Source organism: Eucalyptus grandis, chromosome 3, assembly GCF_016545825.1.
Source record: "Eucalyptus grandis isolate ANBG69807.140 chromosome 3, ASM1654582v1, whole genome shotgun sequence".
Taxonomy (NCBI): domain Eukaryota; kingdom Viridiplantae; phylum Streptophyta; class Magnoliopsida; order Myrtales; family Myrtaceae; genus Eucalyptus; species Eucalyptus grandis.
Genome location: NC_052614.1, coordinates 52867495 through 52888070, shown reverse-complemented (window position 1 = coordinate 52888070; position 20576 = coordinate 52867495). Strand labels below are relative to the sequence as shown.

The window sequence follows — 20576 nt, the reverse complement described above, 5'->3', positions numbered from 1 at the left end:
TTTTTTTTTTAATACATACTCCTTTTGTTAGATCTTACCACAAAAAAATGCGAAAGATAATGAATCTTACTATTGAAGTCAAACATGAGAAATCAGATTACTAAAGAATTCAATGAAAAATAATAAAGAGCCCAAGAGTTTTGCGTGATTCGATTCGAGTAACAGTATCTGTTTCATGAAAAAGTTAGTTGCATAAAACTAACTAATAAATTACATATCGTAGAGTTACAATCATTCTCACGTTTGAGTATTTTGCAACCATAAAATATACCTAAATCAATAATATTTTGCAAATATATATATATATATATATATCAACCTCACAAACTTCCATGAGCAAAATATTTATAGATTGATTAGATCGGATCGATTCCATATACTTTTTAAAATTATTTCTTCAAAAAAGTTAGTGAAACTTGAGCTATACACTATCTCATCTAGTGGTACTAAAGGTTAATATCTTAAAATTTGTCACTTTTTTCTTTTTGTGCATGCACACACTGGTTCTATTGAATTGAACCATCCTGATGTGTAATCACAAATGGTCGACGATCCCAGCCCGATCCGATCCGATCGAGACAGGTCGGGTCCGGCCCGCACGGGAACATGCCCCCCCGCTCCCGAGTGAAAAAAGTGGGAAAGAGATGCAACGTCAAAAGGAGCAGCAAATATCCCCTCCCGAATTTCCCCACTGGGACCACGCAAGCACACACCACCGGTTTATCCACCGCCCCCGAAAAGTCTGACTTTGACCCCGAAGGAAAAGCAAAGGGGGACCCACCACGCCAGGCCACCACCAATCACGGACGACCTTTCCTTCTCGCTCCGTCCCCACTTCACTCCTTCTCTCCTGCTGAGCTGAACTCTCTCGATCTCTCCCGATCCCCTCCCGATCGCTCCCGATCTCTCCCCGTCTCTTCTCTCGGCCCCGCGCGATGCCGAACCCGTCGGGCCAGATCGGGCGGCTGCTGCTGCTCCGCCGCCGGCCCGCCACGCCCCCTCCTCCGCCGCCGCCGCCGCTGCAGCCGCCGGCCGCCAGGCGATGCTTCACCACGACCGAGGGGCACCGCCCCACCATGGTGCACAAGCGCAGCCTCGACATCCTCCACGATCCCTGGTTCAACAAGGTAATCAATCTCCTCGTCGAGTTGAGTTCGTTCGTTCGGCTTCCGGTGCCTGAGAGCGCCTGCGGCCCGAGACGGTCGCGCCGGGGGGGAGTCGTCGGTAGCGAAGGCGGATTGTGTGGAGGGAGCTCGGTGTCGCCTCGGAATGTAGTGTGGGCGGCGTCTTAATGTTCTGTCCGTTTGTTTTCGCCGAAGTTGCTCCGGCTACTGTCCTCGTTCGTGAAGGAATGTTCGGCCGATCACTTCGTTTTTGGCCCTTTCTCATGGCCTTTTTTTTTTCCTTCGTTTGGTTGGTTTTAGGATCGTGTAAGGTTTTCTAGTGAGGTTGGATCTCTTTTTCCATTGGGAAGGAGCATGGTGTGGGCGACTGCTGGAATTCAGCAACTGAACACGGATTTGTTAGCTGGATGGTCTGGGAGGGAGCTGTGGTAACTCGAATTTTCATTTGGATGAGGATTTCATTCTCTTACGATTTTAAGGTTTACCGTCCAAGGGTTAAAAGTTCTAGTCGTTTTCTGTTTTTGAGTAAACCGACACACCGATATACTGTGGCACTGTTGATCAGATGGTCGGCTGGAGTGGCAATTACGCAAATTTTCTGTTTGTAGATAATAAATCTTTGGAAGGATTAAATTTTTGTCATTTAGGATCTTAGGTTGATTCAGTTATTAGAGTTGGTATTTCGATGTGTATGTGACTGACCCCTTTTGCATTTCTAGGGAACAGCATTCTCTATGACAGAACGAGACCGTCTTGATCTTCGGGGTCTTCTCCCTCCCAATGTCATGTCTTCCGAGCAGCAAATTGATCGCTTTAGTATGTTCTTTCACTTAGGCTTCCCTTTCAGAAAACTGCTTTGACTCATATAGTTTTGTAAACATTTGTCGCTGTACCTATTCTTGTAGAACCATATTTTCATTTCTCAAGTTACTTTGATATTTAAGTTTTCTGATGGGTTTTTCACACTAAATTATGCAAGTTAAATGAGAAGGCCATCTTCAGTAGAATCTGATGATCTAATGAATTATGCCTGATGGGCACTGTTGTATCTGACCTAATGAAAGCTACATTACATATTAGCTTCCTGTCAGTTTTATCAAGATTATCTGTAGAATGTACATGATACAAAAGTATAACAAGGCTATTGGAACATATTCTACTTGATTATGATTTCGAGCACCTTACTGAATGCTTCTCCTTGTTGTTAGTGCAATTAGTTGGGATTGTGGTTAATTTTAGCTTCCGATGCTACTAGGATCGAAGTAATCTGTTCTCTAGGGGAATATACAATCAATCTGTAGTTTCTTGTGGTTTTTCCTACATTTTAAGATAGGGCTTATTTATCTGATCTCAAAATCTGTTATACTACAAATGGATCATGTAAAAAGCTTGCTGCTCACCTCCAGAGTTCAGGGTTATTAATGCTTATGCAATTGAGGAATCTTCTCAGGTGTAATGATCCTCAAAGGCAAAGTAACCGTCTATATGGAAGCTTAAGATGTTCACTTTAGATGGGTGTTATATTACATTGCATGTACATGAAGGCGATGCTTAAGGAATGGAGTGGCTAGGCACCTCTATATGTGAAACAATGCATATAGCTTCCCAACAAGGCTGTTTGCTCCTAGCAGCTGTTTCGTGGAACTTATTTGGAATCACCTATTTGTCTGAGAAACTCTAATAAAAGAGCTTTTGTGCACATCCTTTTAGATTCTGCTTCATTCGCCATCCACTATAAAAGCACAAGAAGTCCACTTCAACACTGTGTTCTTGGTTTGCTGACTTCACAAAAGATTTACTAAGGCTATTTTCTCCAAGCAGCTCCTGTTGTGGATAAAATATCCACATGGGAAGATTACCTGTTTGTCTGAGAAAACGAAATGAAGAGTTTTCGGGAACATTTTTTTAGATTTTACTTCATTCACTATCCACTATTAAAGCACAAGAGTTCCACTTCAGCACTGAGTTCTTGGCCTTTTGACTTCATGAAAGACATGAAGTTTGCTTTAATAACTATTAATTTTGTTAATACTGGAATCTCCTTGTGGAAAGCAGTTGCATTACATGTTCTTATTGAATTCTCGAGAAAGGAAACTTTATTGACTACTTAAAAATGAAGATATTATTGATTGGAGGATAATGAAAATCAGCCATATCTGAGCATTGATTATAATCTTGAATGTGCGCTGATGATTTTTCTCCGTAATATTAATATTTCTGACTGGATTACTCTTCCCCCGAAATCCAGACTGTATATTCTCAAGTTGGTTCTACCAGCGCTTCAAGCATAGAGAATTGTTTGAGTGGAATGATGAGAGTTCAACGGTTTGAAATGTGGATGGCACAAAAGTGGCAAAATATTTTGGCTGTACAGCTTGGGTTTCAGGCATGATGGCTATGTATATTTTACTTTGCTTGTGGGCTTGTCTAAGAGACATTTGCAGTGTCATAGAGATTGCAAAGCTAGAAAATGTCTGCTATCTTTAGAAATTGGTTGTTGGGTGGATTAAATTCTCTGATACATTGTTTGACAACATTGCTTGTATTCCATGGCGGTACATTGAGATGGCTATTCATTCATTTCCTGTTATTAAAAGTGGTGAACATAAACTTGAACTCCTTGGACGTTCTAAGTGCTATGTAATAATCCTACCTTACAAGTCCAGTATCTTGGTGAAAATTCCATAGCTTGAGTTATGGAAAATGGGAGTTGGGTATTGGAGAGGCTCTTCATTAGTTTGGCATCCCCATTAATGTAGCTGGGTTGATAAGATGGATGAATAACCATGTAAACCACCTAACATATAGCTTAAGTTCCTAACTGTAACTGGATGTTACATTTTTCCAGCACATTGGTTTGCTTATATTATAGTGCCACATTAACTGAGAACTGTATGTCAACAGTGGCCGATTTGAAGAGGCTTGAAGAGCAAGCAAGAGATGGACCGTCAGATCCAAATGCTCTGGCAAAATGGCGCATTCTTAACAGACTGCACGACAGAAATGAGACAATGTACTATAAGGTGATTTAATAACTGGATTGTCTATGTGCACTTGTGTTGATGTTGCATATTTTACTAGCAATTGAAGTTTAATATGACATAATTTTGCCTTCTTCCTGCCTAGTAGATATTGCACCTGCTATTTCACTAAATGTTTAGATGGTTAGTGGTAGATGAAGGTGGAATAGCCAACTATGCCAGGCATTGTGTGGGAAGGAAAGTCAAATCTGATCATGACTTTGTATTGTGGAGTTACTGGGTCATTGTACATTAATTATTGGAGAGGTCACTGTGATGAAGTTTAGTGCTTTTATGTTACTGGGTTTGTACAATAAGGATCTGAAAAGACATTGTGAAATCTTAAGCACGAACTAAGCTGTTCCTTATAGATCACTGAGCTTAAGCCTTTTTGTCTCACTTTGGATCTTGACCCTGTTAGATTGAAGGCCCATCTGGTATGTAGAGTATAACTTGATTGGCGCTCTTTAGCCTCCAAAAAGAGTTATTTAACCATAGATATTGGTAGTCTTTATCATGGCATTGTCCAAGGTATTGCATCCAACCTGAATCATACATTATTGAGATTATGGTGCAGTGCTCAAGTGACCAAGGTATTAAAGTGAGCCTTCATTATTCTTGATTCAACATTTGGCCAAATTCATTTTTCTTGATTAGAACTGTAACTTTCTGCCAAATTTCCCTTCCATGGACTTTGCTAATGAAAAGCAAATTAGCAATAGTACTTGTCGTAGGTGAACATTGTTATATTTCTTTCCTGGCAACATATAAAATACTATCCAAAATCAGAAAAATTATGAAAATGATATATGTGAAATGTACGTGTCAATACTTTATATTATGAAAGTTTGAAGTGTTTAGGATTAGAAAAGTTTAATTGTGTGTGTCGCAAGATTTAGATTAAGCAAAAAGCTAAAAGTAAAAAGCTATCTATCCAGACATGCCTTTAGCTTTTAAGTCTTTGTCCACGTCTTCAACTTGGTTTTCGCATCTAGTAACATGGCTTATGGATCTATCATCTGGATAAGGTTTCTATCTGGAATTTGGCCTGTTAATGGTTGAAATGATCTATTTGCTACAGTTGAATGTGTAATAGATTTTGGTTATAATGCTAGAGACTGTTTCTAGATATACCTTGTTTGTGGTCTTTCTTCCCACCATTGAGCAAAGATAATTTAAGCATTCAGGTAGTCATCAAAATGCTGGCTAACATCCATTCATGAGAAAATTCTCTCTTATCATTGTGTAAGCATTGTCTATGTTCCAGGAAATTGTTGATACTCTTTGTCTAAGCCTTAAGGGATCAATCAAGTTGAGCACTGTGACCAATTTGTTCTGTTTGGAAATGGTGTCCATGTAGACAACAATATCTAAGATGATACATTCTTCATATGGTGGTGTGAAGACAAATGTATTCACTTGCATGTTGTTGGCCAAAATATCATTATCTGCTGATTTAGCCAGTTGAATCTTTAAATTAGTCAGTTTTGCCTTTTTTAGTAATATACTGGTGGTAGCAAGTATTCTCTTGCACCATATAGATGGACTCCATAAAGATTTTCAGAGTATGTATTTAGGTAATGATATGAATTTTATTTTATTTATTTTTTATTTTTATGGACCATATATCTGCTATCACATTACAGTGCTGAGAATATCAGGTTCTCAGTTCAAGGTCTATCTTATTCCTTTAAAAGCTTAGGGCTCTTTCCATTTATCTAAGACTGTGTTCGGCACTTTCAACTGTGCACTTTCTATCACTTCTTACATGTATTAAGCTACTTTCCTTTTGTCCCCTCCATTCATTCTGTTGACCTTGAGCGTGACAAACGGTTCGATAAGATTTGAGTTTTTTAGATCTGAAACCCATTGGAAGTTATTGATTTACTGAAATCAAATGGAGGAAATTGTGCAGTATTATAGCACTTAGACAATAACACATTTAATCACGTAGGGTGTTCAAAAGGTAGCATCTCTCATGACCTGGCTCTTTGGCATTGTTTGAATCATTGTAATTAATGATTGTCCTGCATTGTTGAAAATGAGATTGTGCTTTGCAATGGCATACCAATAAATAGATTGGAGATTTCCTACACCCTACTGCGGAAAAAACGACTGAGGTAATTGATGTGGAGCATGGAAAACCTGGTTTTAATTGTGTATAAAGCTGCTGAAAATTTTTACTGGAACTTTCTGTAATTAGTTGATGCACATTGTTCTTTCCTTTCTGCTTGAAGAGCTGGAACTGATAGTAGGGACAAGCTCCACTGTACAGATCATTGCAAGTATGGCAAATTAATGCGATTGTGTATGTTTGGCGTCCATTCATGGCTTAACTGGATCTTAAATTAATTCTGGGGTTAAGAACATTCAATGAATTGACAACTGGTGTTAATTGATCTCTTCTGTCAAACAAGAGTTTCAAACGAGCACCCTCTTTATAGTTGATTTCTATGCCTTCATGAAAAGGCCTGGTGTCGTTAGCACAGTTTCTTGACTTCTTGTCAAGGTACTCCACCGCAAATAAGTTTTCTATGCATCTCACTGCTTTGGATTAGAGCATCCAGTATAATGGTCCTGGTCTAACTTGGTCTAGTACTTTAAATTATATCATTCTCTTATGAAATACTCCATTCAAGCTATTTTGTCACTTATCATGGGTGAAGATGCTCATGTGAAGCTGCACTTAGACTGATGATCTTGCAACATACCCTTCAAACAGGTTTTAATTGCAAATATTAAGGAATATGCACCTATCGTGTATACACCCACTGTTGGTCTTGTGTGCCAAAATTATGGTGGCTTGTTTAGACGACCAAGGGGAATGTACTTCAGTGCTGCGGATCGTGGTGAAATGATGTCGATGGTGTATAACTGGCCAGCTGAGCAGGTCTGTGGCATTTTCTAATCATTCTCTCTGAATATTCTTGTTATTCAATTTTATAAGTCAATGTGCCTTGCGATCAGTTGCTCATAGTCATGTCTCAGCCCATCTCTTTGAAGAGTGTCACCTTTTCTTTGCCCTATTCGTTTTATGGTTCTCTTGCTGTTGCCATATGGAATTTACTCTATCATGGAGTAATCTGCACAAGTAGGTTTATTAAAGTTATAATATGATCTACTATACTTTTCCTGAATGTATTTTTTACACATGTGCTCTGTCCCCCCCCCTCTCTTTTCTTTCTCTTCTCTCTCTCTTCCTCTTCATAAGCTGTATAGAAGAGACCTTGGGACTGAGAAATAATCATGAGAAGATAGAAATTTTATTAGGACACCCCAGGTCCCACTACCACATGGTATTTCCTTCTCTTATTTGTAGGTCCACATGGATTCGAGTGAGTAGCTGCATTGGTATTAGAGCTGGACCTCCACTTGATCAATCCCTGTATCACTTCTAGGATGTTTTTGCAAAATTTGTTGACCTTTGTCGGTTTTTCTTGTGATCAAGAATCGAAGAATGAAGTTAAAAATGAATCTCAGATGTACATAAAGCCTTTTTTTCCCCTCCCTTCATGCTGTAATTTGGTGGCATAGATCAGTATTTAGTTTTCTTTCATGTTAGTTTTTTAAGCCGCTTGTCTCTTATCAGGTCAAATAGGGGTAACGTCACCAGTGTGAGTGCTAAAAAGGTCCTTTATGCAGGTTGACATGATTGTTGTCACCGATGGGAGCAGAATATTGGGTCTTGGAGATCTTGGAGTTCAGGGAATTGGAATTGCAATAGGGAAGCTAGATCTGTATGTTGCTGCTGCTGGAATAAACCCTCAAAGGGTACGTGCATATTGCTTCCATGCCAAGATAAAAAATATTATGTCTGACAATAAATTAGCACTATTCACCTAACCAAAGAGAAAAATCTGGAATTTGGAAAGACTTTTCATCCTTAAAAAAATATTCTGGTTAGGCTTTTGAGACTCTTGGTTTTTATGAGGTTAAATAGGGAAATATCACTGCTTCAGGTCCTTTGTGGAGCATAATATTGGGTCGTCCTTCAAAATATCATTGTTAGGTTTTTGAGACTCTTGATTTTATCAGGTTGAATAGGGTAATATCACTACTACAAGTGCTAAAAAGGTCCTTTCTGCAGAGCATTGGATCTTCGAGATCCAATGTTCATCCTTAGAGAATCTCTCTTAACTCTGATTTTTCTTGAGAAAAGATTAATGACCCTCTTGTTAGTGTGATGCAAATGTTCTCTCTTAGAATGTGAGATGTATGAGTTAATTTAGGTATTCTTTCAAGGAATCAAAAATTGATGACTCCAGTCAAAGTCATGGCATTCATTTGGAGAGCTTGATAATCCTGTTGGCATAAATTCTTCTCAATTCTCGTATCCATCTTGTTATACTAATCATAATTCTTGTTGTTAAAGTAGTACTTCTGATAATATATGCTAGTACTTGCTCAGTTGCTGATGAGTCTCAAATCGCCATCTTTTTACTCTAATGTAGTTTTCAAGATTTACTTTTCATCACCTTGTCATTCTCAGTTAACATTTTAACTGACTGCTTTACATGATAAACTTGGTGGAAATTCCATGCTTGAAGACATTCTTTTCTGACTGCAGGTACTTCCTGTAATGATTGATGTTGGAACTAATAATGAAAAGCTTCTTGAAGATTCAATCTGTAAGTTCTGTTGTCACTTCACTGGATCTTTACAGAATATCATTGATAAATTAAAATATTATTAATTCACACTGCAAGATGTTGCAAGTGCTAAACAAAAATCTTATCTCTTTCCAAACGAGAATATACAGCTGCTCCACTAGACTAATCCTAAATTATTCACTGTCTTGTCATTCCTTGAGTTTGATTATGCTTTCATGTTTTATTGTCATGCTTTGTTAGTGTGGGAGATCGATTGCATGCGCGGTTGTGTCCCTATCATATTTCATGTAGATAAATAAGTGGCGTGAGGCTCCTTTGCTAGATAAGCATTCAATGTAATAAAAGATTTTAGATTGAGCAAACTCACTTTTTACTGTTGAGATGAAGAGAGCTCCCATGTGAATTCTAATGCTGTTGTTGAGACAGCGAGTGAGCATAATTTGTCTGCAGCATCTATTTTCTTGGGTAACTATGATTCAGACTTGTTTTCCTAGTAATTTGAGAGAAAAGCTGACATTGGCTTGTTTAATCTTTTGGTAAGATATGCTGCTTTTAGTTTCTGAGTTAATATTTATTTTACTGCTGTGGTTGCACTTTTGAAGAATGACAACATATATCAGGATGAAGCAAGTAGATATGAGACGATGAAAATAAGTTCTTGCAGCAAATTTTCTCTAAGCTGCCTTCTTTTTTTATTTTTATTTTTAAACTTTTCAAGGTTAAACAAAATTCTATAAATAAAGGGTACTGAGGTGGGTTTTGCCCCTACCCAAAACAGCTTTCGAGGGGAAGTCCCTTGTACAAAAAATTAGGAGCAAAGAGACCATCTCAGTCTTTGCTATAAGGTGCATATAGAATGCATGTTACAACGTGAGTCCCAAAGGCATCCAATTTCTCTGACCACAAAAGGAAAAAGAAAAAAAAATCGAAGACCCTTGCATTTCAGCCTTGAATTTTAATTATTAACTGTACTTGGACACTTAATTCCTCCAAAAGCATTAAATCATGCAATGCATTTTTATGAGCTATGGTCATGGTTTTTGCTAAGAAGATAGTTTTCAGGAAATTATGCATGATAGTCAATATTGACCTATCTAGGAGGCTCCATGTATTGTAATGGTTGTTGCTGAAGCTCTGGCTGAAGGTGCATTTTTTCTGAAACTATGCGCTCTTTTCTTTTTGAAGCTTACTAGAATTTGATTTCTAATTTTTTTTTTTTTGTACTTTTTGTTTTTTTTTTTTTTGTTTTTTTTTTGTTTTGTTTTGTTTTGTTTTTTTTGTTTTGTTTTTTTTGTTTTGTTTTTTTTTTTTTTGTTTTTTTTTTTGTGTTACAAATTCTGAAGCTTGCTAAAAACAAGTTGAGCAAATTGATACATTTAATTGGCCAAGAAAAAAACTTGTATGCATTTTGTATGAGGTTTCCAAGTCTGTCCATATGCATGGTCACATGGTGTATAGCCACTTCGTCTTATTTAATATTATCTTCAATTGTTTTTGTGTCAAATGCTATTTGTCACCCCATTTTGGATTTCTGCTTCTGTATTCAAGTACATGTACATTTGGTTCAGTTTTCATGTGAAGAACCAACGTGGACACTTTTGTTTTATCAAAATAGACTTGGGACTCCAACAGCATCGTCTTGATGGTGATGAATATATCGCGGTAATTGATGAATTTATGGAAGCAGTGTTTACTCGCTGGCCCAATGTGGTTGTGCAGGTACTATCTGTACTTATCCGTACTTATCCAAACATATTATAGCTAGTGAAAGAAACAGCCTCATTATAATTTCTTTCTGAAGAAATAACTCTCCATGTAGTTTGAAGATTTTCAAAGCAAGTGGGCTTTCAAGTTATTGCAGCGCTACCGAAACTCCTACAGAATGTTCAACGATGATGTCCAGGTAATTCACCACTCCTTATCTGTATAGTCGTGGTGCTCACATCACCTTGCTCCATATTTCAAAATGGATATTGAATATTGGATTGCAATCCATTTCTGTTAATATATGTGCTCATTATATCACAAACTCCAAATTAAAATAGCGCTGGGCAATGTGGAGGCTGATTCAAGCTTGTGCATGGTCTGCAAAAGCTTGTGCGGACAAGCATTTACTCTGGTTCCTCTTTTTACTATTCCTTGTGCTTGGTGGAGACTTTTTACTTCAGTTGAATTTTAATTAATTATCCTTTATACCACCGATTGGTGAGGAGCTTCCAGAAGGATTTAGAGAGCACAAATTCGATGTCTATCTAAAGATGGCACAATTTTGGAGTTGGGGAATAGTTTCTGATCATTTTTCCTGATCTTTCCCTTCCTTCTCGTGAAATATACGGTACTTAACAATTAAAAAGTTTTTGTACTTTGGCAGTGCTCCCACTCTATCAAGTTTTGTTGCACAATGCATTTTCTGGTCTGTATGGGACAGTCTTATTTTTGAGAAAGAGATACTGGTTCTCATAATTTTGTGAAGCGCGAGTTTAAAGAGGAAGGGACTCAAGAAAGCTTGGGAAGTTCATGCACTGATATCAAGCAGGTCAAAGAGTGTAACTTATCATATTGGTCACATGCTTTAAGCCAATGAGTTAACCACAAGAAAGGCCGATGTTTCAGTTAAGAATGATTTGGTTCTGTGAATGAGATGCTAATCTTTATAATGATTTGTTTCTGGGAATCGAGATACTAATTCTTACACTACACAAAAGGTTGCGATTGATTGCATAGTCTATTAGACTCCAGTAAGTTCGTCCCTGGATTAAATTTGACGAGCTCTGTTTTCCAGAGAAAATTTCACTTTGAAGCATTAAACGGTTGCAAGATATTATTGAAATGGAGTTGCAGGTCAGGTGATGTCTGTGGGTTTTAAGGTAGTGCTTAGAGAAAGGAAATAAGGAAATATGACCTCTGTCATGAGAAACAAGCTCAGTTAGGTAAAACCTTAAGAAAAGCACCAGTACTTTGTCCTATGAAAAACTTCGGTTGACAGGCCAATAGGTTCAGTTCAAGTACAGTAAAATGTAGACTCAATGAATTTCTATTTGACATTTTCTTTGTACCTATTCCCAATTATTGTGATTCACATTTGCAACCTGCTCCTATACAAAGTTAGAGAAAATATGCATTGATTCTTGTACCTGGGCATTTGTTCTGCTTTGCTGTTGGGACCCACTTCCACCCTTGCTTATAGTCTCAAGAAAAATGTAATGGCAGGGAACAGCAGGAGTTGCACTTGCTGGTCTTTTAGGAGCAGTTAGAGCTCAAGGAAAGCCAATGATTGACTTTCCAAAAATGAAAATTGTTGTTGCTGGTGCTGGAAGGTCAGTCTCACCCCTTTTCTGAGTTTTGTAAATAGCATTCACTCATAAGGTCTGTCTGACCTTGGATGCAACAGTATATATTTGGGTTCTGTTGAGCATTCACTCATAATTTTCTTTTTCAAAGTATCACTCATAAGTTCAGTAATGTCTTGAATAACAAGAAACTAAGGCATTTGGAATACATTTTCGTGGTTCATGAAATGTTGCTCTGTAAGTGCCATGAGGGCTCTTGTTGACATTGTCCTGTGTATTTCAGTGGCAGTTTATATCGCCATTCTGCAAACTGCTAAAATTCTGAAGTTTTCTTTTCCATCACCTTTTTGATGAAAAAAACTTACCTTCGTCTTGACGCTTGGAAAATCCAGTAGGGGCTAGTAACTTCTGTAGCTTTGTGCAGAAGCGAGTTTTCTAGTGTATTAATGGTGAAGTGGCTATAATTACTGGGGCCAGCAGCCAATTTACAAGCTTACGTTAGTATATGGACTTCCAATGAATGGCTTTCAAAGCACTCAGCAACCCTGGGATATACAATCGAATTTAAGAAAGGGACAGGTGCATCATAAGTCCTAAAACTGATTCCCCAAGTGCATTAAGTCCTAAAGCTTGCATAAATTGTGGAATCAAGTATCTCCATTTGGTCCATTAGTTTTTAGATGACCAAAAAACCTGATGTGAATTTTTTTTTTTATTTTCACTATGCTGTGGTCTAGTTTTGAGGACATGTTTCTTGTTTTAGTATTCAATGCTCTTTTGTTATCAAGTTTGTAAAATTGGGAGTCTTATTGCTCTCTCTTTCAGGTGAAAAGCTAAGAAAAAGGACCAGATTTCACTTGAATCATCTCCTCATATTCTCTTCTATTGAAGGGGTTCACTACTCTTGTGAATCTATTTTGCTGATGTCTTTTACTTCTTGAGTATCTTAAACGTTAAGTATGCACCCAGAAAATCCTTTGGTAACCCATTCCCAGGACTGGCTAATAACAGATTTGACAGAAAAAAAGATGACGTTTTTCAGATAACTGTAATTAGTGTAGAGAGAGAGAGAGAGAGAGAGAGAGAGAGAGAGAGAGAGAGAGAGATGGGAAATCCATGTTCTCTTGGAATTAGTCTCACTGGCATTTCAATATTTTGAAAGTTCCTAATTGAAAAGCTTTGAGAGAAAGAGGAAGGGAGAAAACAGACGGACAGGTAGAGGGGTTGAGCAATGATAAACTGCTGCTGAGCCCAGAGCCATGTTCTTCCAATGGACCTATGCCAGTGTCTGGATGGCTGCCGCTGTTATGCAACCCCTCACCCTCTTTCAAATTAGTAATAAATTATTTGAAAGTTTTAGCAATTCATTGCACTTCACATGTAAGTTTTTGGACATCAAATGCACTTATCCCATTAAAGAAAAGCTTAAGGAGAGTGTTAAATTGTAGGATTCTGGTACTATTTTCCTTTTGCATAGGTACTATGTTGAACATTTTAGTTACATTCTGGACATGATTCTTTTTCAAGAGCTAAATAATTTGCCAACCTTTCTGGTGACATAAAATCTTTTGCACTCATTTAGCTGCAAACCCTTTTTAGGCAGTTATCTTTTTGTATTCATGGTCATTGTGGGCAGATCATTGCTCAATGTGAATACAAACGCTTCTTCAAGATATATACATATATGGATTATTAAAAAGGACTCATTTGCTGCATGTTTAACACAAGTTATCAAATCTTCATGCTGGTGCAGCGCTGGAATAGGTGTTCTTAATGCTGCTAGAAAAACCATGGCAAGGATGTTGGGAAATACTGAAACTGCTTTTGCCAGTGCAAGTAGTCAATTTTGGGTGGTTGATGCCAAGGTTAGCAGTGGCATTTATTTTTGTAATTTTTGGAGTTTGATAGTTCTGGACAAGGCTACAGTTGCATTTCTTGATGTAGAAATTGACAAATGAAAAAAAGGGGCCTAGAATTCTACGGCAACAAGTAAATGATAGTTTGACGGGTCTCGTTTGGCAGAGTCTGCGCACTATTTAGCATATGATAGATTACTTCTGCGATAGTCATTCTATTATGTGGGGAGAAATAAATTTTTTATAGTTATTTACACTTTCTGTAGAAAAATCTTTTGGTTTAGTGAAGATCAAATTGCAAGAAACTGTGAAAAGGGATAAATAGGTGTGTGCATTGCATTTATCCTTATCAAGATCCTGTTGCAAGATCAAAAGAATAGCCTCTGAGAAATGGACTGTATTAGGCATCAATGCCATGCATATGTGCTTTATATGCGCTTAGTTTAATCCTGTTGTCCATTCATCATAGGAGCATTTGATCATGGAGAATGGAATCTATTTACCCTAATGGCTACGAAACCTCTTAAGGTGTTGTCTTAAAATTTAGTTGCATTGTAGACTGAATTGTGAAGTACATGTTATTGCTGATGGTACCTTGTAAATTGAGAAATTTAAGGAGCTTTCTCACCATTTTCTAACCTGGTATGTGAACGTTGAAAGTGAAGCATGTACTCACATCATTTAGTATTAACAATATGGATCAAAATTTTCAGTTTACTTATAAAGTGTCTAGGCTTTTTGCTGTGCCTGGAAACTGGCCCTGCTAAGTTCCCCCTTCTCTTGTCCATGGCTTCTTTTTTAGTATACATCATAAAGTTGTGAAGTGTAAGCTCACACGGATGTTCTTGCTCTAGATAACAAGACTGAAGAATGCCTGCTTAATTTTCTAACCGGAGAAATGTTGACCTATTTAATCTGACTAGACATATCTTTGCTGATCTAAGAATTTTTCTGTTGTGTATTTACTTTCTCAACTTTTGGTCTCTTTACTTCTGGTTTTTGTAGTCTTTTTATATCCATGAATTAGTCATGGCAGAATGACTGCTTCTGTGGTAGTTGTTATAGCATTATTAGTTAATGCATCTTTTTCTTCGATTTGACTTTCTCATTCCACATTTCAGGGTAAGATACATTTATGACTTTTCTCTTCTATGTGCATGTAGGGTCTAATCACGGAGGATCGTGATGATATTGATCCAGAGGCTCGGCCATTTGCAAGAAAGGTTAAAGAAGCTCATCGTCAAGGTTTGAAGGAAGGCGCATCCCTTGTAGAAGTGGTTTGTATCATTACTCTGTATAATTGTGCAACAAGCATGATAGGCTGTGTTGAGTTTATCTGCTATTTATATCCTCACAATGATGTCAGATTTTTCTCCATTCAAAAGTTCGTCCTTTGTCCTTTATCATTTGTTGAAAATATCCTTTTGTTCTGGTACTTCTTCCTAGCTTCAACATGCCTGGAAAATGATTGCGATTGAGCAATGGAGGGTATTGAGCATGACCACCCTTGTTGTATCTTTTAGGGCCAATTCTGCTTTCCTGTTGGAGATTTCCTACTTCCTGCCAAAGTTCTATGTCAACGTTGTCCTTTAACATTGCTGAAGATTTTCATCATAAAGATTGCAAATCTGATTTTCATACATAGGGATTTTCCCTTCATGAAAATATCTATCTTCGGACAATTGACTTTGATTATGGCGACTGTTCTTCTCATGATCTTGCCAGGTGCGAGAAGTCAAGCCCGATGTGCTACTTGGATTATCTGCAGTTGGGGGCCTTTTCTCGAAAGAGGTATGTAACTTTTTGCCTTATAGATTAGTTTCCTAAGTTTATGTGTTTGGTACCTAGGGCAGTTCGACTAGAACATCCTAAGATAAAAACTTTTAAACCAATGAAGAAGCTGTTAGTTTTTACAAACATGCACTGGCTGACTGCAAGGTGGTGGGGTGCAATTATGGTGGGCCCATACCTCATAGTCACTGGGTGTTCCCTTGAAGTTTAGTTTGTGTATCTGTTTTTCTTATTGTGTGAAAATTTCAAATACAATCCCTGGACCTAAAATTCTAGGCCTGCCATTGCAAACATGTGGGTTTTTCTCTTCCAGCAGATGAAAATACTCTCTAGAATCGGTAGGCTAGAACTTTATTAATTAAAAGAAAATGATGATACTTTGAGCTAAAAAGGTCACGTAAAAATTTATACCATCAATGACTTGATTAACCTGCTGCTCATGCTAAATTCTGCTTCTGTTGGTACAATGTTGGGATATAATATTCAACAAAATTAGAGATTGTTGACTGAGTTTCTAACACTTCTATCAGATAAATTTGGCTGTATCAAGTTGTCTTCTTCATTTTTCAAAGAGAATGGCCAAGAAGATTGTAGTCTTCTTGATGGACCGTGTATAAAGAAGTCAGGATGTCTTTCACATGGGTGAACTTGTAAAAGTACATCTAACCAGATGCACGGTCTTTCTTGTGATGCTGGAGCTGTCTGTAGCATTTTAGTTGAAGATGAAAAATAAATTAGTGCATCATATGATTTCTCAGTACCTAAAAGGTTCATTTGACCACTCTAGAATTTGAATGGACAGTCTCTTAGATTCAGTTTATCAGCATTTTAAGGCTGACCTTTATTTCTTATACAAGATTCAAATCAACTATCCAAAACATTGGTTATCTTTCAGGAGTGGAAATTGGCCTGATACACGTTGCTTCTTTCTGGCTTTTAAGTCTATTCTGGATATATGACCAAAGTATCTCGTCTACAAGTTCACATGGATATAATCAAAACAAAAAATCAGTTTGCGTGTGAAGTTTGATATCTTGTTGAATCAGTACCATCAACACTGTTGTCCCCGCACTTTATTTTATTTTATTTTATTTTTTATTGAGGGAATGTCGGATCGTTCTCCTCACAGCGATCACTAGAAAACACTGTCCTTGGACATATTTGGTTTACACAATCTTTCCTTTCACTGGAGTTTGCTTGTTGACATGGTTTTAACCCATGGCCCTCTATGGTGGAGGAACCATACTGCTATTGTGTTGCACCATTGTATGTGGTGCAAAAATATGAGGAAAATCATTTGTCTATAAAAGAAGGTCACTCAGCAATTTTAATGTTGTCAAGCTGCTGTTAGGCAACTGCCTATTTTTCAAAGAATTCTATTACAGGAGTTAAGATATTGAATTGCTTTATATTTTAAATGACATCAATGTCATGATGCATTGACCTTTCATCAGGTATTAGAGGCTATGAAAGGGTCAACATCCACAAGACCAGCTGTTTTTGCTATGTCAAACCCTACCAAAAATGGTATGGATTTTTCTGTGTTTCCATATTCTCTTGCATGATAAAGTTGTGCCACCATTGCTTTTCAAGACTTTAATTCCTCTCTCTTTCTCTTAGCCGAGTGTACTCCTGAAGAAGCATTCTCTATCATTGGGGAGAATGTTATATTTGCAAGTGGAAGTCCCTTCAAAGATGTAGATCTCGGTGGGTACTAAATGATACTGATTTATCATTTATATTTACTTCTAGCACTCTATTTCATGCTTTCTCTACATCAAATTTTCCACAGACCTGCCTCTAATTCGCACCATGTTTTATGGATAGAAGCTTTTTCCTGTTTTTCTTTTAGGTAATGTCAGATGGTTCCCATTTTTTATTCCTTGGAAGGAGGATTTCTTTCTTTTTTATTTATTTATTTTTTTTTTTGGGGGGGGGGTTGCTTCATCACGGAGACATACATGTTTCATCATGCTTCTCTGGTATTCTTTCATGTAGAATAATATTTACTGAGTATGAGCTGTTGCAATATTCATAGTTTCTGCTAATGGTTTTCAATGAATTTGACATGAATCCTTATGGGTTTCTGCCACATGCTTCACACTTTTGAATTTGGCTACAACTCATATATATACAAAGTTGAGCACATTAGAACTTTCTTACTCAAGGAGGTATTCTCGGGAATAGTTAAAGAAAGGGAAGAAATGTTTTGGGAGAAGAAACTAAAAAGGCAAGCATTTGTGATCCACATTTTGGCCGAATTGATATACGGGAAATCTCAAATTGTTTTATGTTTTGCTTTCCTATGATGTTACAATTTGCTTGCTTGCTTCTGGCTGCTTCGTCTTCTTTATGGCGTGGAACTCTGAATAAACTTGGGTTCTTGGAATACCTGCAATTAAAATAATGGGCCAGGTCAGACATAGACTTGACTGTTGGGTGAGTGGCCTAAACATGAAATTGTCTACACTTGGTGGTGCGAGGATCAAACTTGCCTTATGTGCCTAATCATATCTACAAGTTTGTTCCTGGATCATGAGGCCAACTCCCTGAGTTTAATTTGCTGCCTGAGTTCTCCGAATGCTCCTTCATTTCAGTTTTTAGAATGCAAGATGCATATGTAACCTGGATTTACAGTTTGTATTAGAATCTTGTTCAATTGATCTTTCAGATTACTTCTGTTTACCCAGGCAATGGTCACATTGGGCACTGTAACCAGGGAAATAACATGTATCTTTTTCCGGGGTAAGCTTTTCAGTCATGATCTCTTCAAGAAATTCTGACTCCTTGGGTTTGAAAATTTTTCTGATGGTGTATATTATTTTTCAGTTTTTATTTTCCTTCCTTCTTTTGGCTTACTATTTGTTATGTTGACACACTGTTTTCTTACTCTATCTATTTGCCATATATGCAGCATTGGGCTTGGCACAGTTCTCTCTGGATCAAGGATTGTCTCTGATGGCATGCTACAGGCTGCTGCAGAATGGTATATCCCATACTTTCCCTATAATAGGTTCAGCAGCCAAAAAATATATCAGGGCATCTTTCCATTGACTTATTAGTGTAGATATCAACGGATGTTTGCTTAAGACCTAAGAGAAGCTACATTATGTCTGGTCATGATGGTCTTGGGAAAAGATAGGACGAAGCCCCACCCTCTGCACCCTGAGTGCATTCTTTTGGAAACAAGAAATTCTCTTTCATATTTATTAATTAAGGAATATTTAATAATATGACTTGGATGTTGGAAAAGCTGATCTTTTATTTTTCTTTTGCTTTTTTATGGTGTTTCCAATGTAATTGCAGCTTGGCCGCTTACATGACTGAAGAGGAGGTCCTTGGAGGGGTGATATATCCATCAATATCTAGGTTGTCATGATTTCTTATCTGGATACTTCCTTCTTGATGCTTAACTAGTACTCCATGTTGAGAATCTATGAGAATGCTTCATTAACACTTTCTGTCTCTTCTTATTTGACTCTGAATGCAGCATTAGAGATATAACAAAAGATGTCGCCACTGCCGTGTTAAAGGAAGCTATAGAAGAAGATCTAGCAGAAGGATACCGTGGCATGGATGCACGAGAACTTAAAAAACTCAGTCAGGCATGATCTCTTTCCATACCTTATTATGAAAATGGATTTACATACTTCATATTGCTGAGTATCTGTTGTCAAAAGATTCATCTACAGTGTTTGCAGCTAATTTGCCTTGTGCTGACAGTTTGTGTTACCAAGCATTTAATGTACTGTGTGTATGGATTTTATTTGTAGCAAGAATCTAGAAGAAGTGTGATATGTAGAGTTAGATGATTTGAGTTTGAATGACTGTTAAGTGTCCTGAGATGAGATCACTTGGTATTGATTCTTGCGAGGTAGAAAAGGTACCTAGGGTTTGCTGGTGGTAGTTTCCTGCTAAAAAGAAAGATCAAAATAGAAAGCACTGGGGTGCCCCTTTCCTGTCCCAAAACCCTAGTGCTTAGCAGTCCTAGAACGATATTATCACTCTTCTTCAGCTTTTATCGTTATTGCCTACTATTGAATTTCTTTTGGGGCATTTTTACGTTCTCACGCAATGAAACATTTTCTATCCGCAGGAGGAAATTGCAGAGTTTGTGCAGAACAACATGTGGAGCCCAGACTACCCATGTTTGGTCTTTAAGGATAATTGATTCGTATCCTTCTCACACATAAAGACATACAATCAAAGCTGATGACCGACATGCTGTGAAGTGTGTAGTACATTTTTTTTGGCATCGGGGTGAACGAGTCGCAGGGCAGGTCAACTCTAAGGATCACCTTGCTAAGTATCAATAGTACCAATTCAAATGTCTTGCTGTTTGGCTGATTACCCCCAGCCAAGTCTCGCCATTCCATGATAGTAATAATATCCTGTTGGTGCGTTGAAATTGTAACTGTGTATGCACTTAATTGTAGAGAAGTGAGTTAAAGCATAGACCACGTGAAATTAATATGAGAAGATATGTTGATGCTGCTTCAACAAATTATATGTCCAGATGGAGAAGTATGTGGAATGCTTCCTTCTTTCCAAGCTAGTCATCTCCATCGCTATCTTGCGTTTACTGGAGACGTTCCCTCTTAATTTGTTCCAACTCCTTGGCATACAACCAAGCATTACTTATGTGCTGCTGATACTTTTTACTCCCACAGATTAACATGATTTGCGGGCACTCCCTTTATTACTTCTGTTCCTCCCTACCACCTTTGCGGAGGTCAATCGGTCATTCATTTGCTCTCTCTACTTGTATACTTAGTTATACAGCGACAGAAGCGATGGCCTGAAATTAATGAACAGTCAGACCGTCATCAATAAACTAGCTGCGATCGAGGGAGAGAGTGAACTGGAGAACCACGAATCGAGGCTA

General features: G+C 37.8%; 1 protein-coding gene across 1 annotated transcript; it reads left to right on the top strand.

The window, feature by feature from the left end:
• Positions 1–863: 863 nt before the first annotated feature.
• Positions 864–20286, top strand: LOC104444509 (NAD-dependent malic enzyme 62 kDa isoform, mitochondrial). Its single transcript, XM_010058182.3, has 19 exons — positions 864–1127; positions 1844–1940; positions 4029–4147; positions 6867–7034; positions 7787–7915; positions 8712–8772; positions 10370–10473; positions 10574–10657; positions 11965–12071; positions 13798–13909; positions 15064–15177; positions 15626–15691; positions 17146–17218; positions 17312–17398; positions 18382–18436; positions 18606–18677; positions 18998–19060; positions 19182–19296; positions 19788–20286. The coding sequence occupies exons 1-19, from the start codon at positions 936–938 to the stop codon at positions 19860–19862; spliced, it is 1893 nt and encodes a 630-aa protein (XP_010056484.2). The 5' UTR covers positions 864–935; the 3' UTR covers positions 19863–20286.
• Positions 20287–20576: the final 290 nt, after the last annotated feature.

Bases quoted from the DNA above. Each gene is read 5' to 3' on its own strand.
- LOC104444509 (XM_010058182.3), top strand. From the start codon at position 936: ATGCCGAACCCGTCGGGCCAGATCGGGCGGCTGCTGCTGCTCCGCCGC. The intron at 15,692-17,145 runs GTATGTAACTTT...ACCTTTCATCAG, and splicing joins GGGGCCTTTTCTCGAAAGAG to GTATTAGAGGCTATGAAAGG. The intron at 18,437-18,605 runs GTAAGCTTTTCA...CCATATATGCAG, and splicing joins AACATGTATCTTTTTCCGGG to CATTGGGCTTGGCACAGTTC.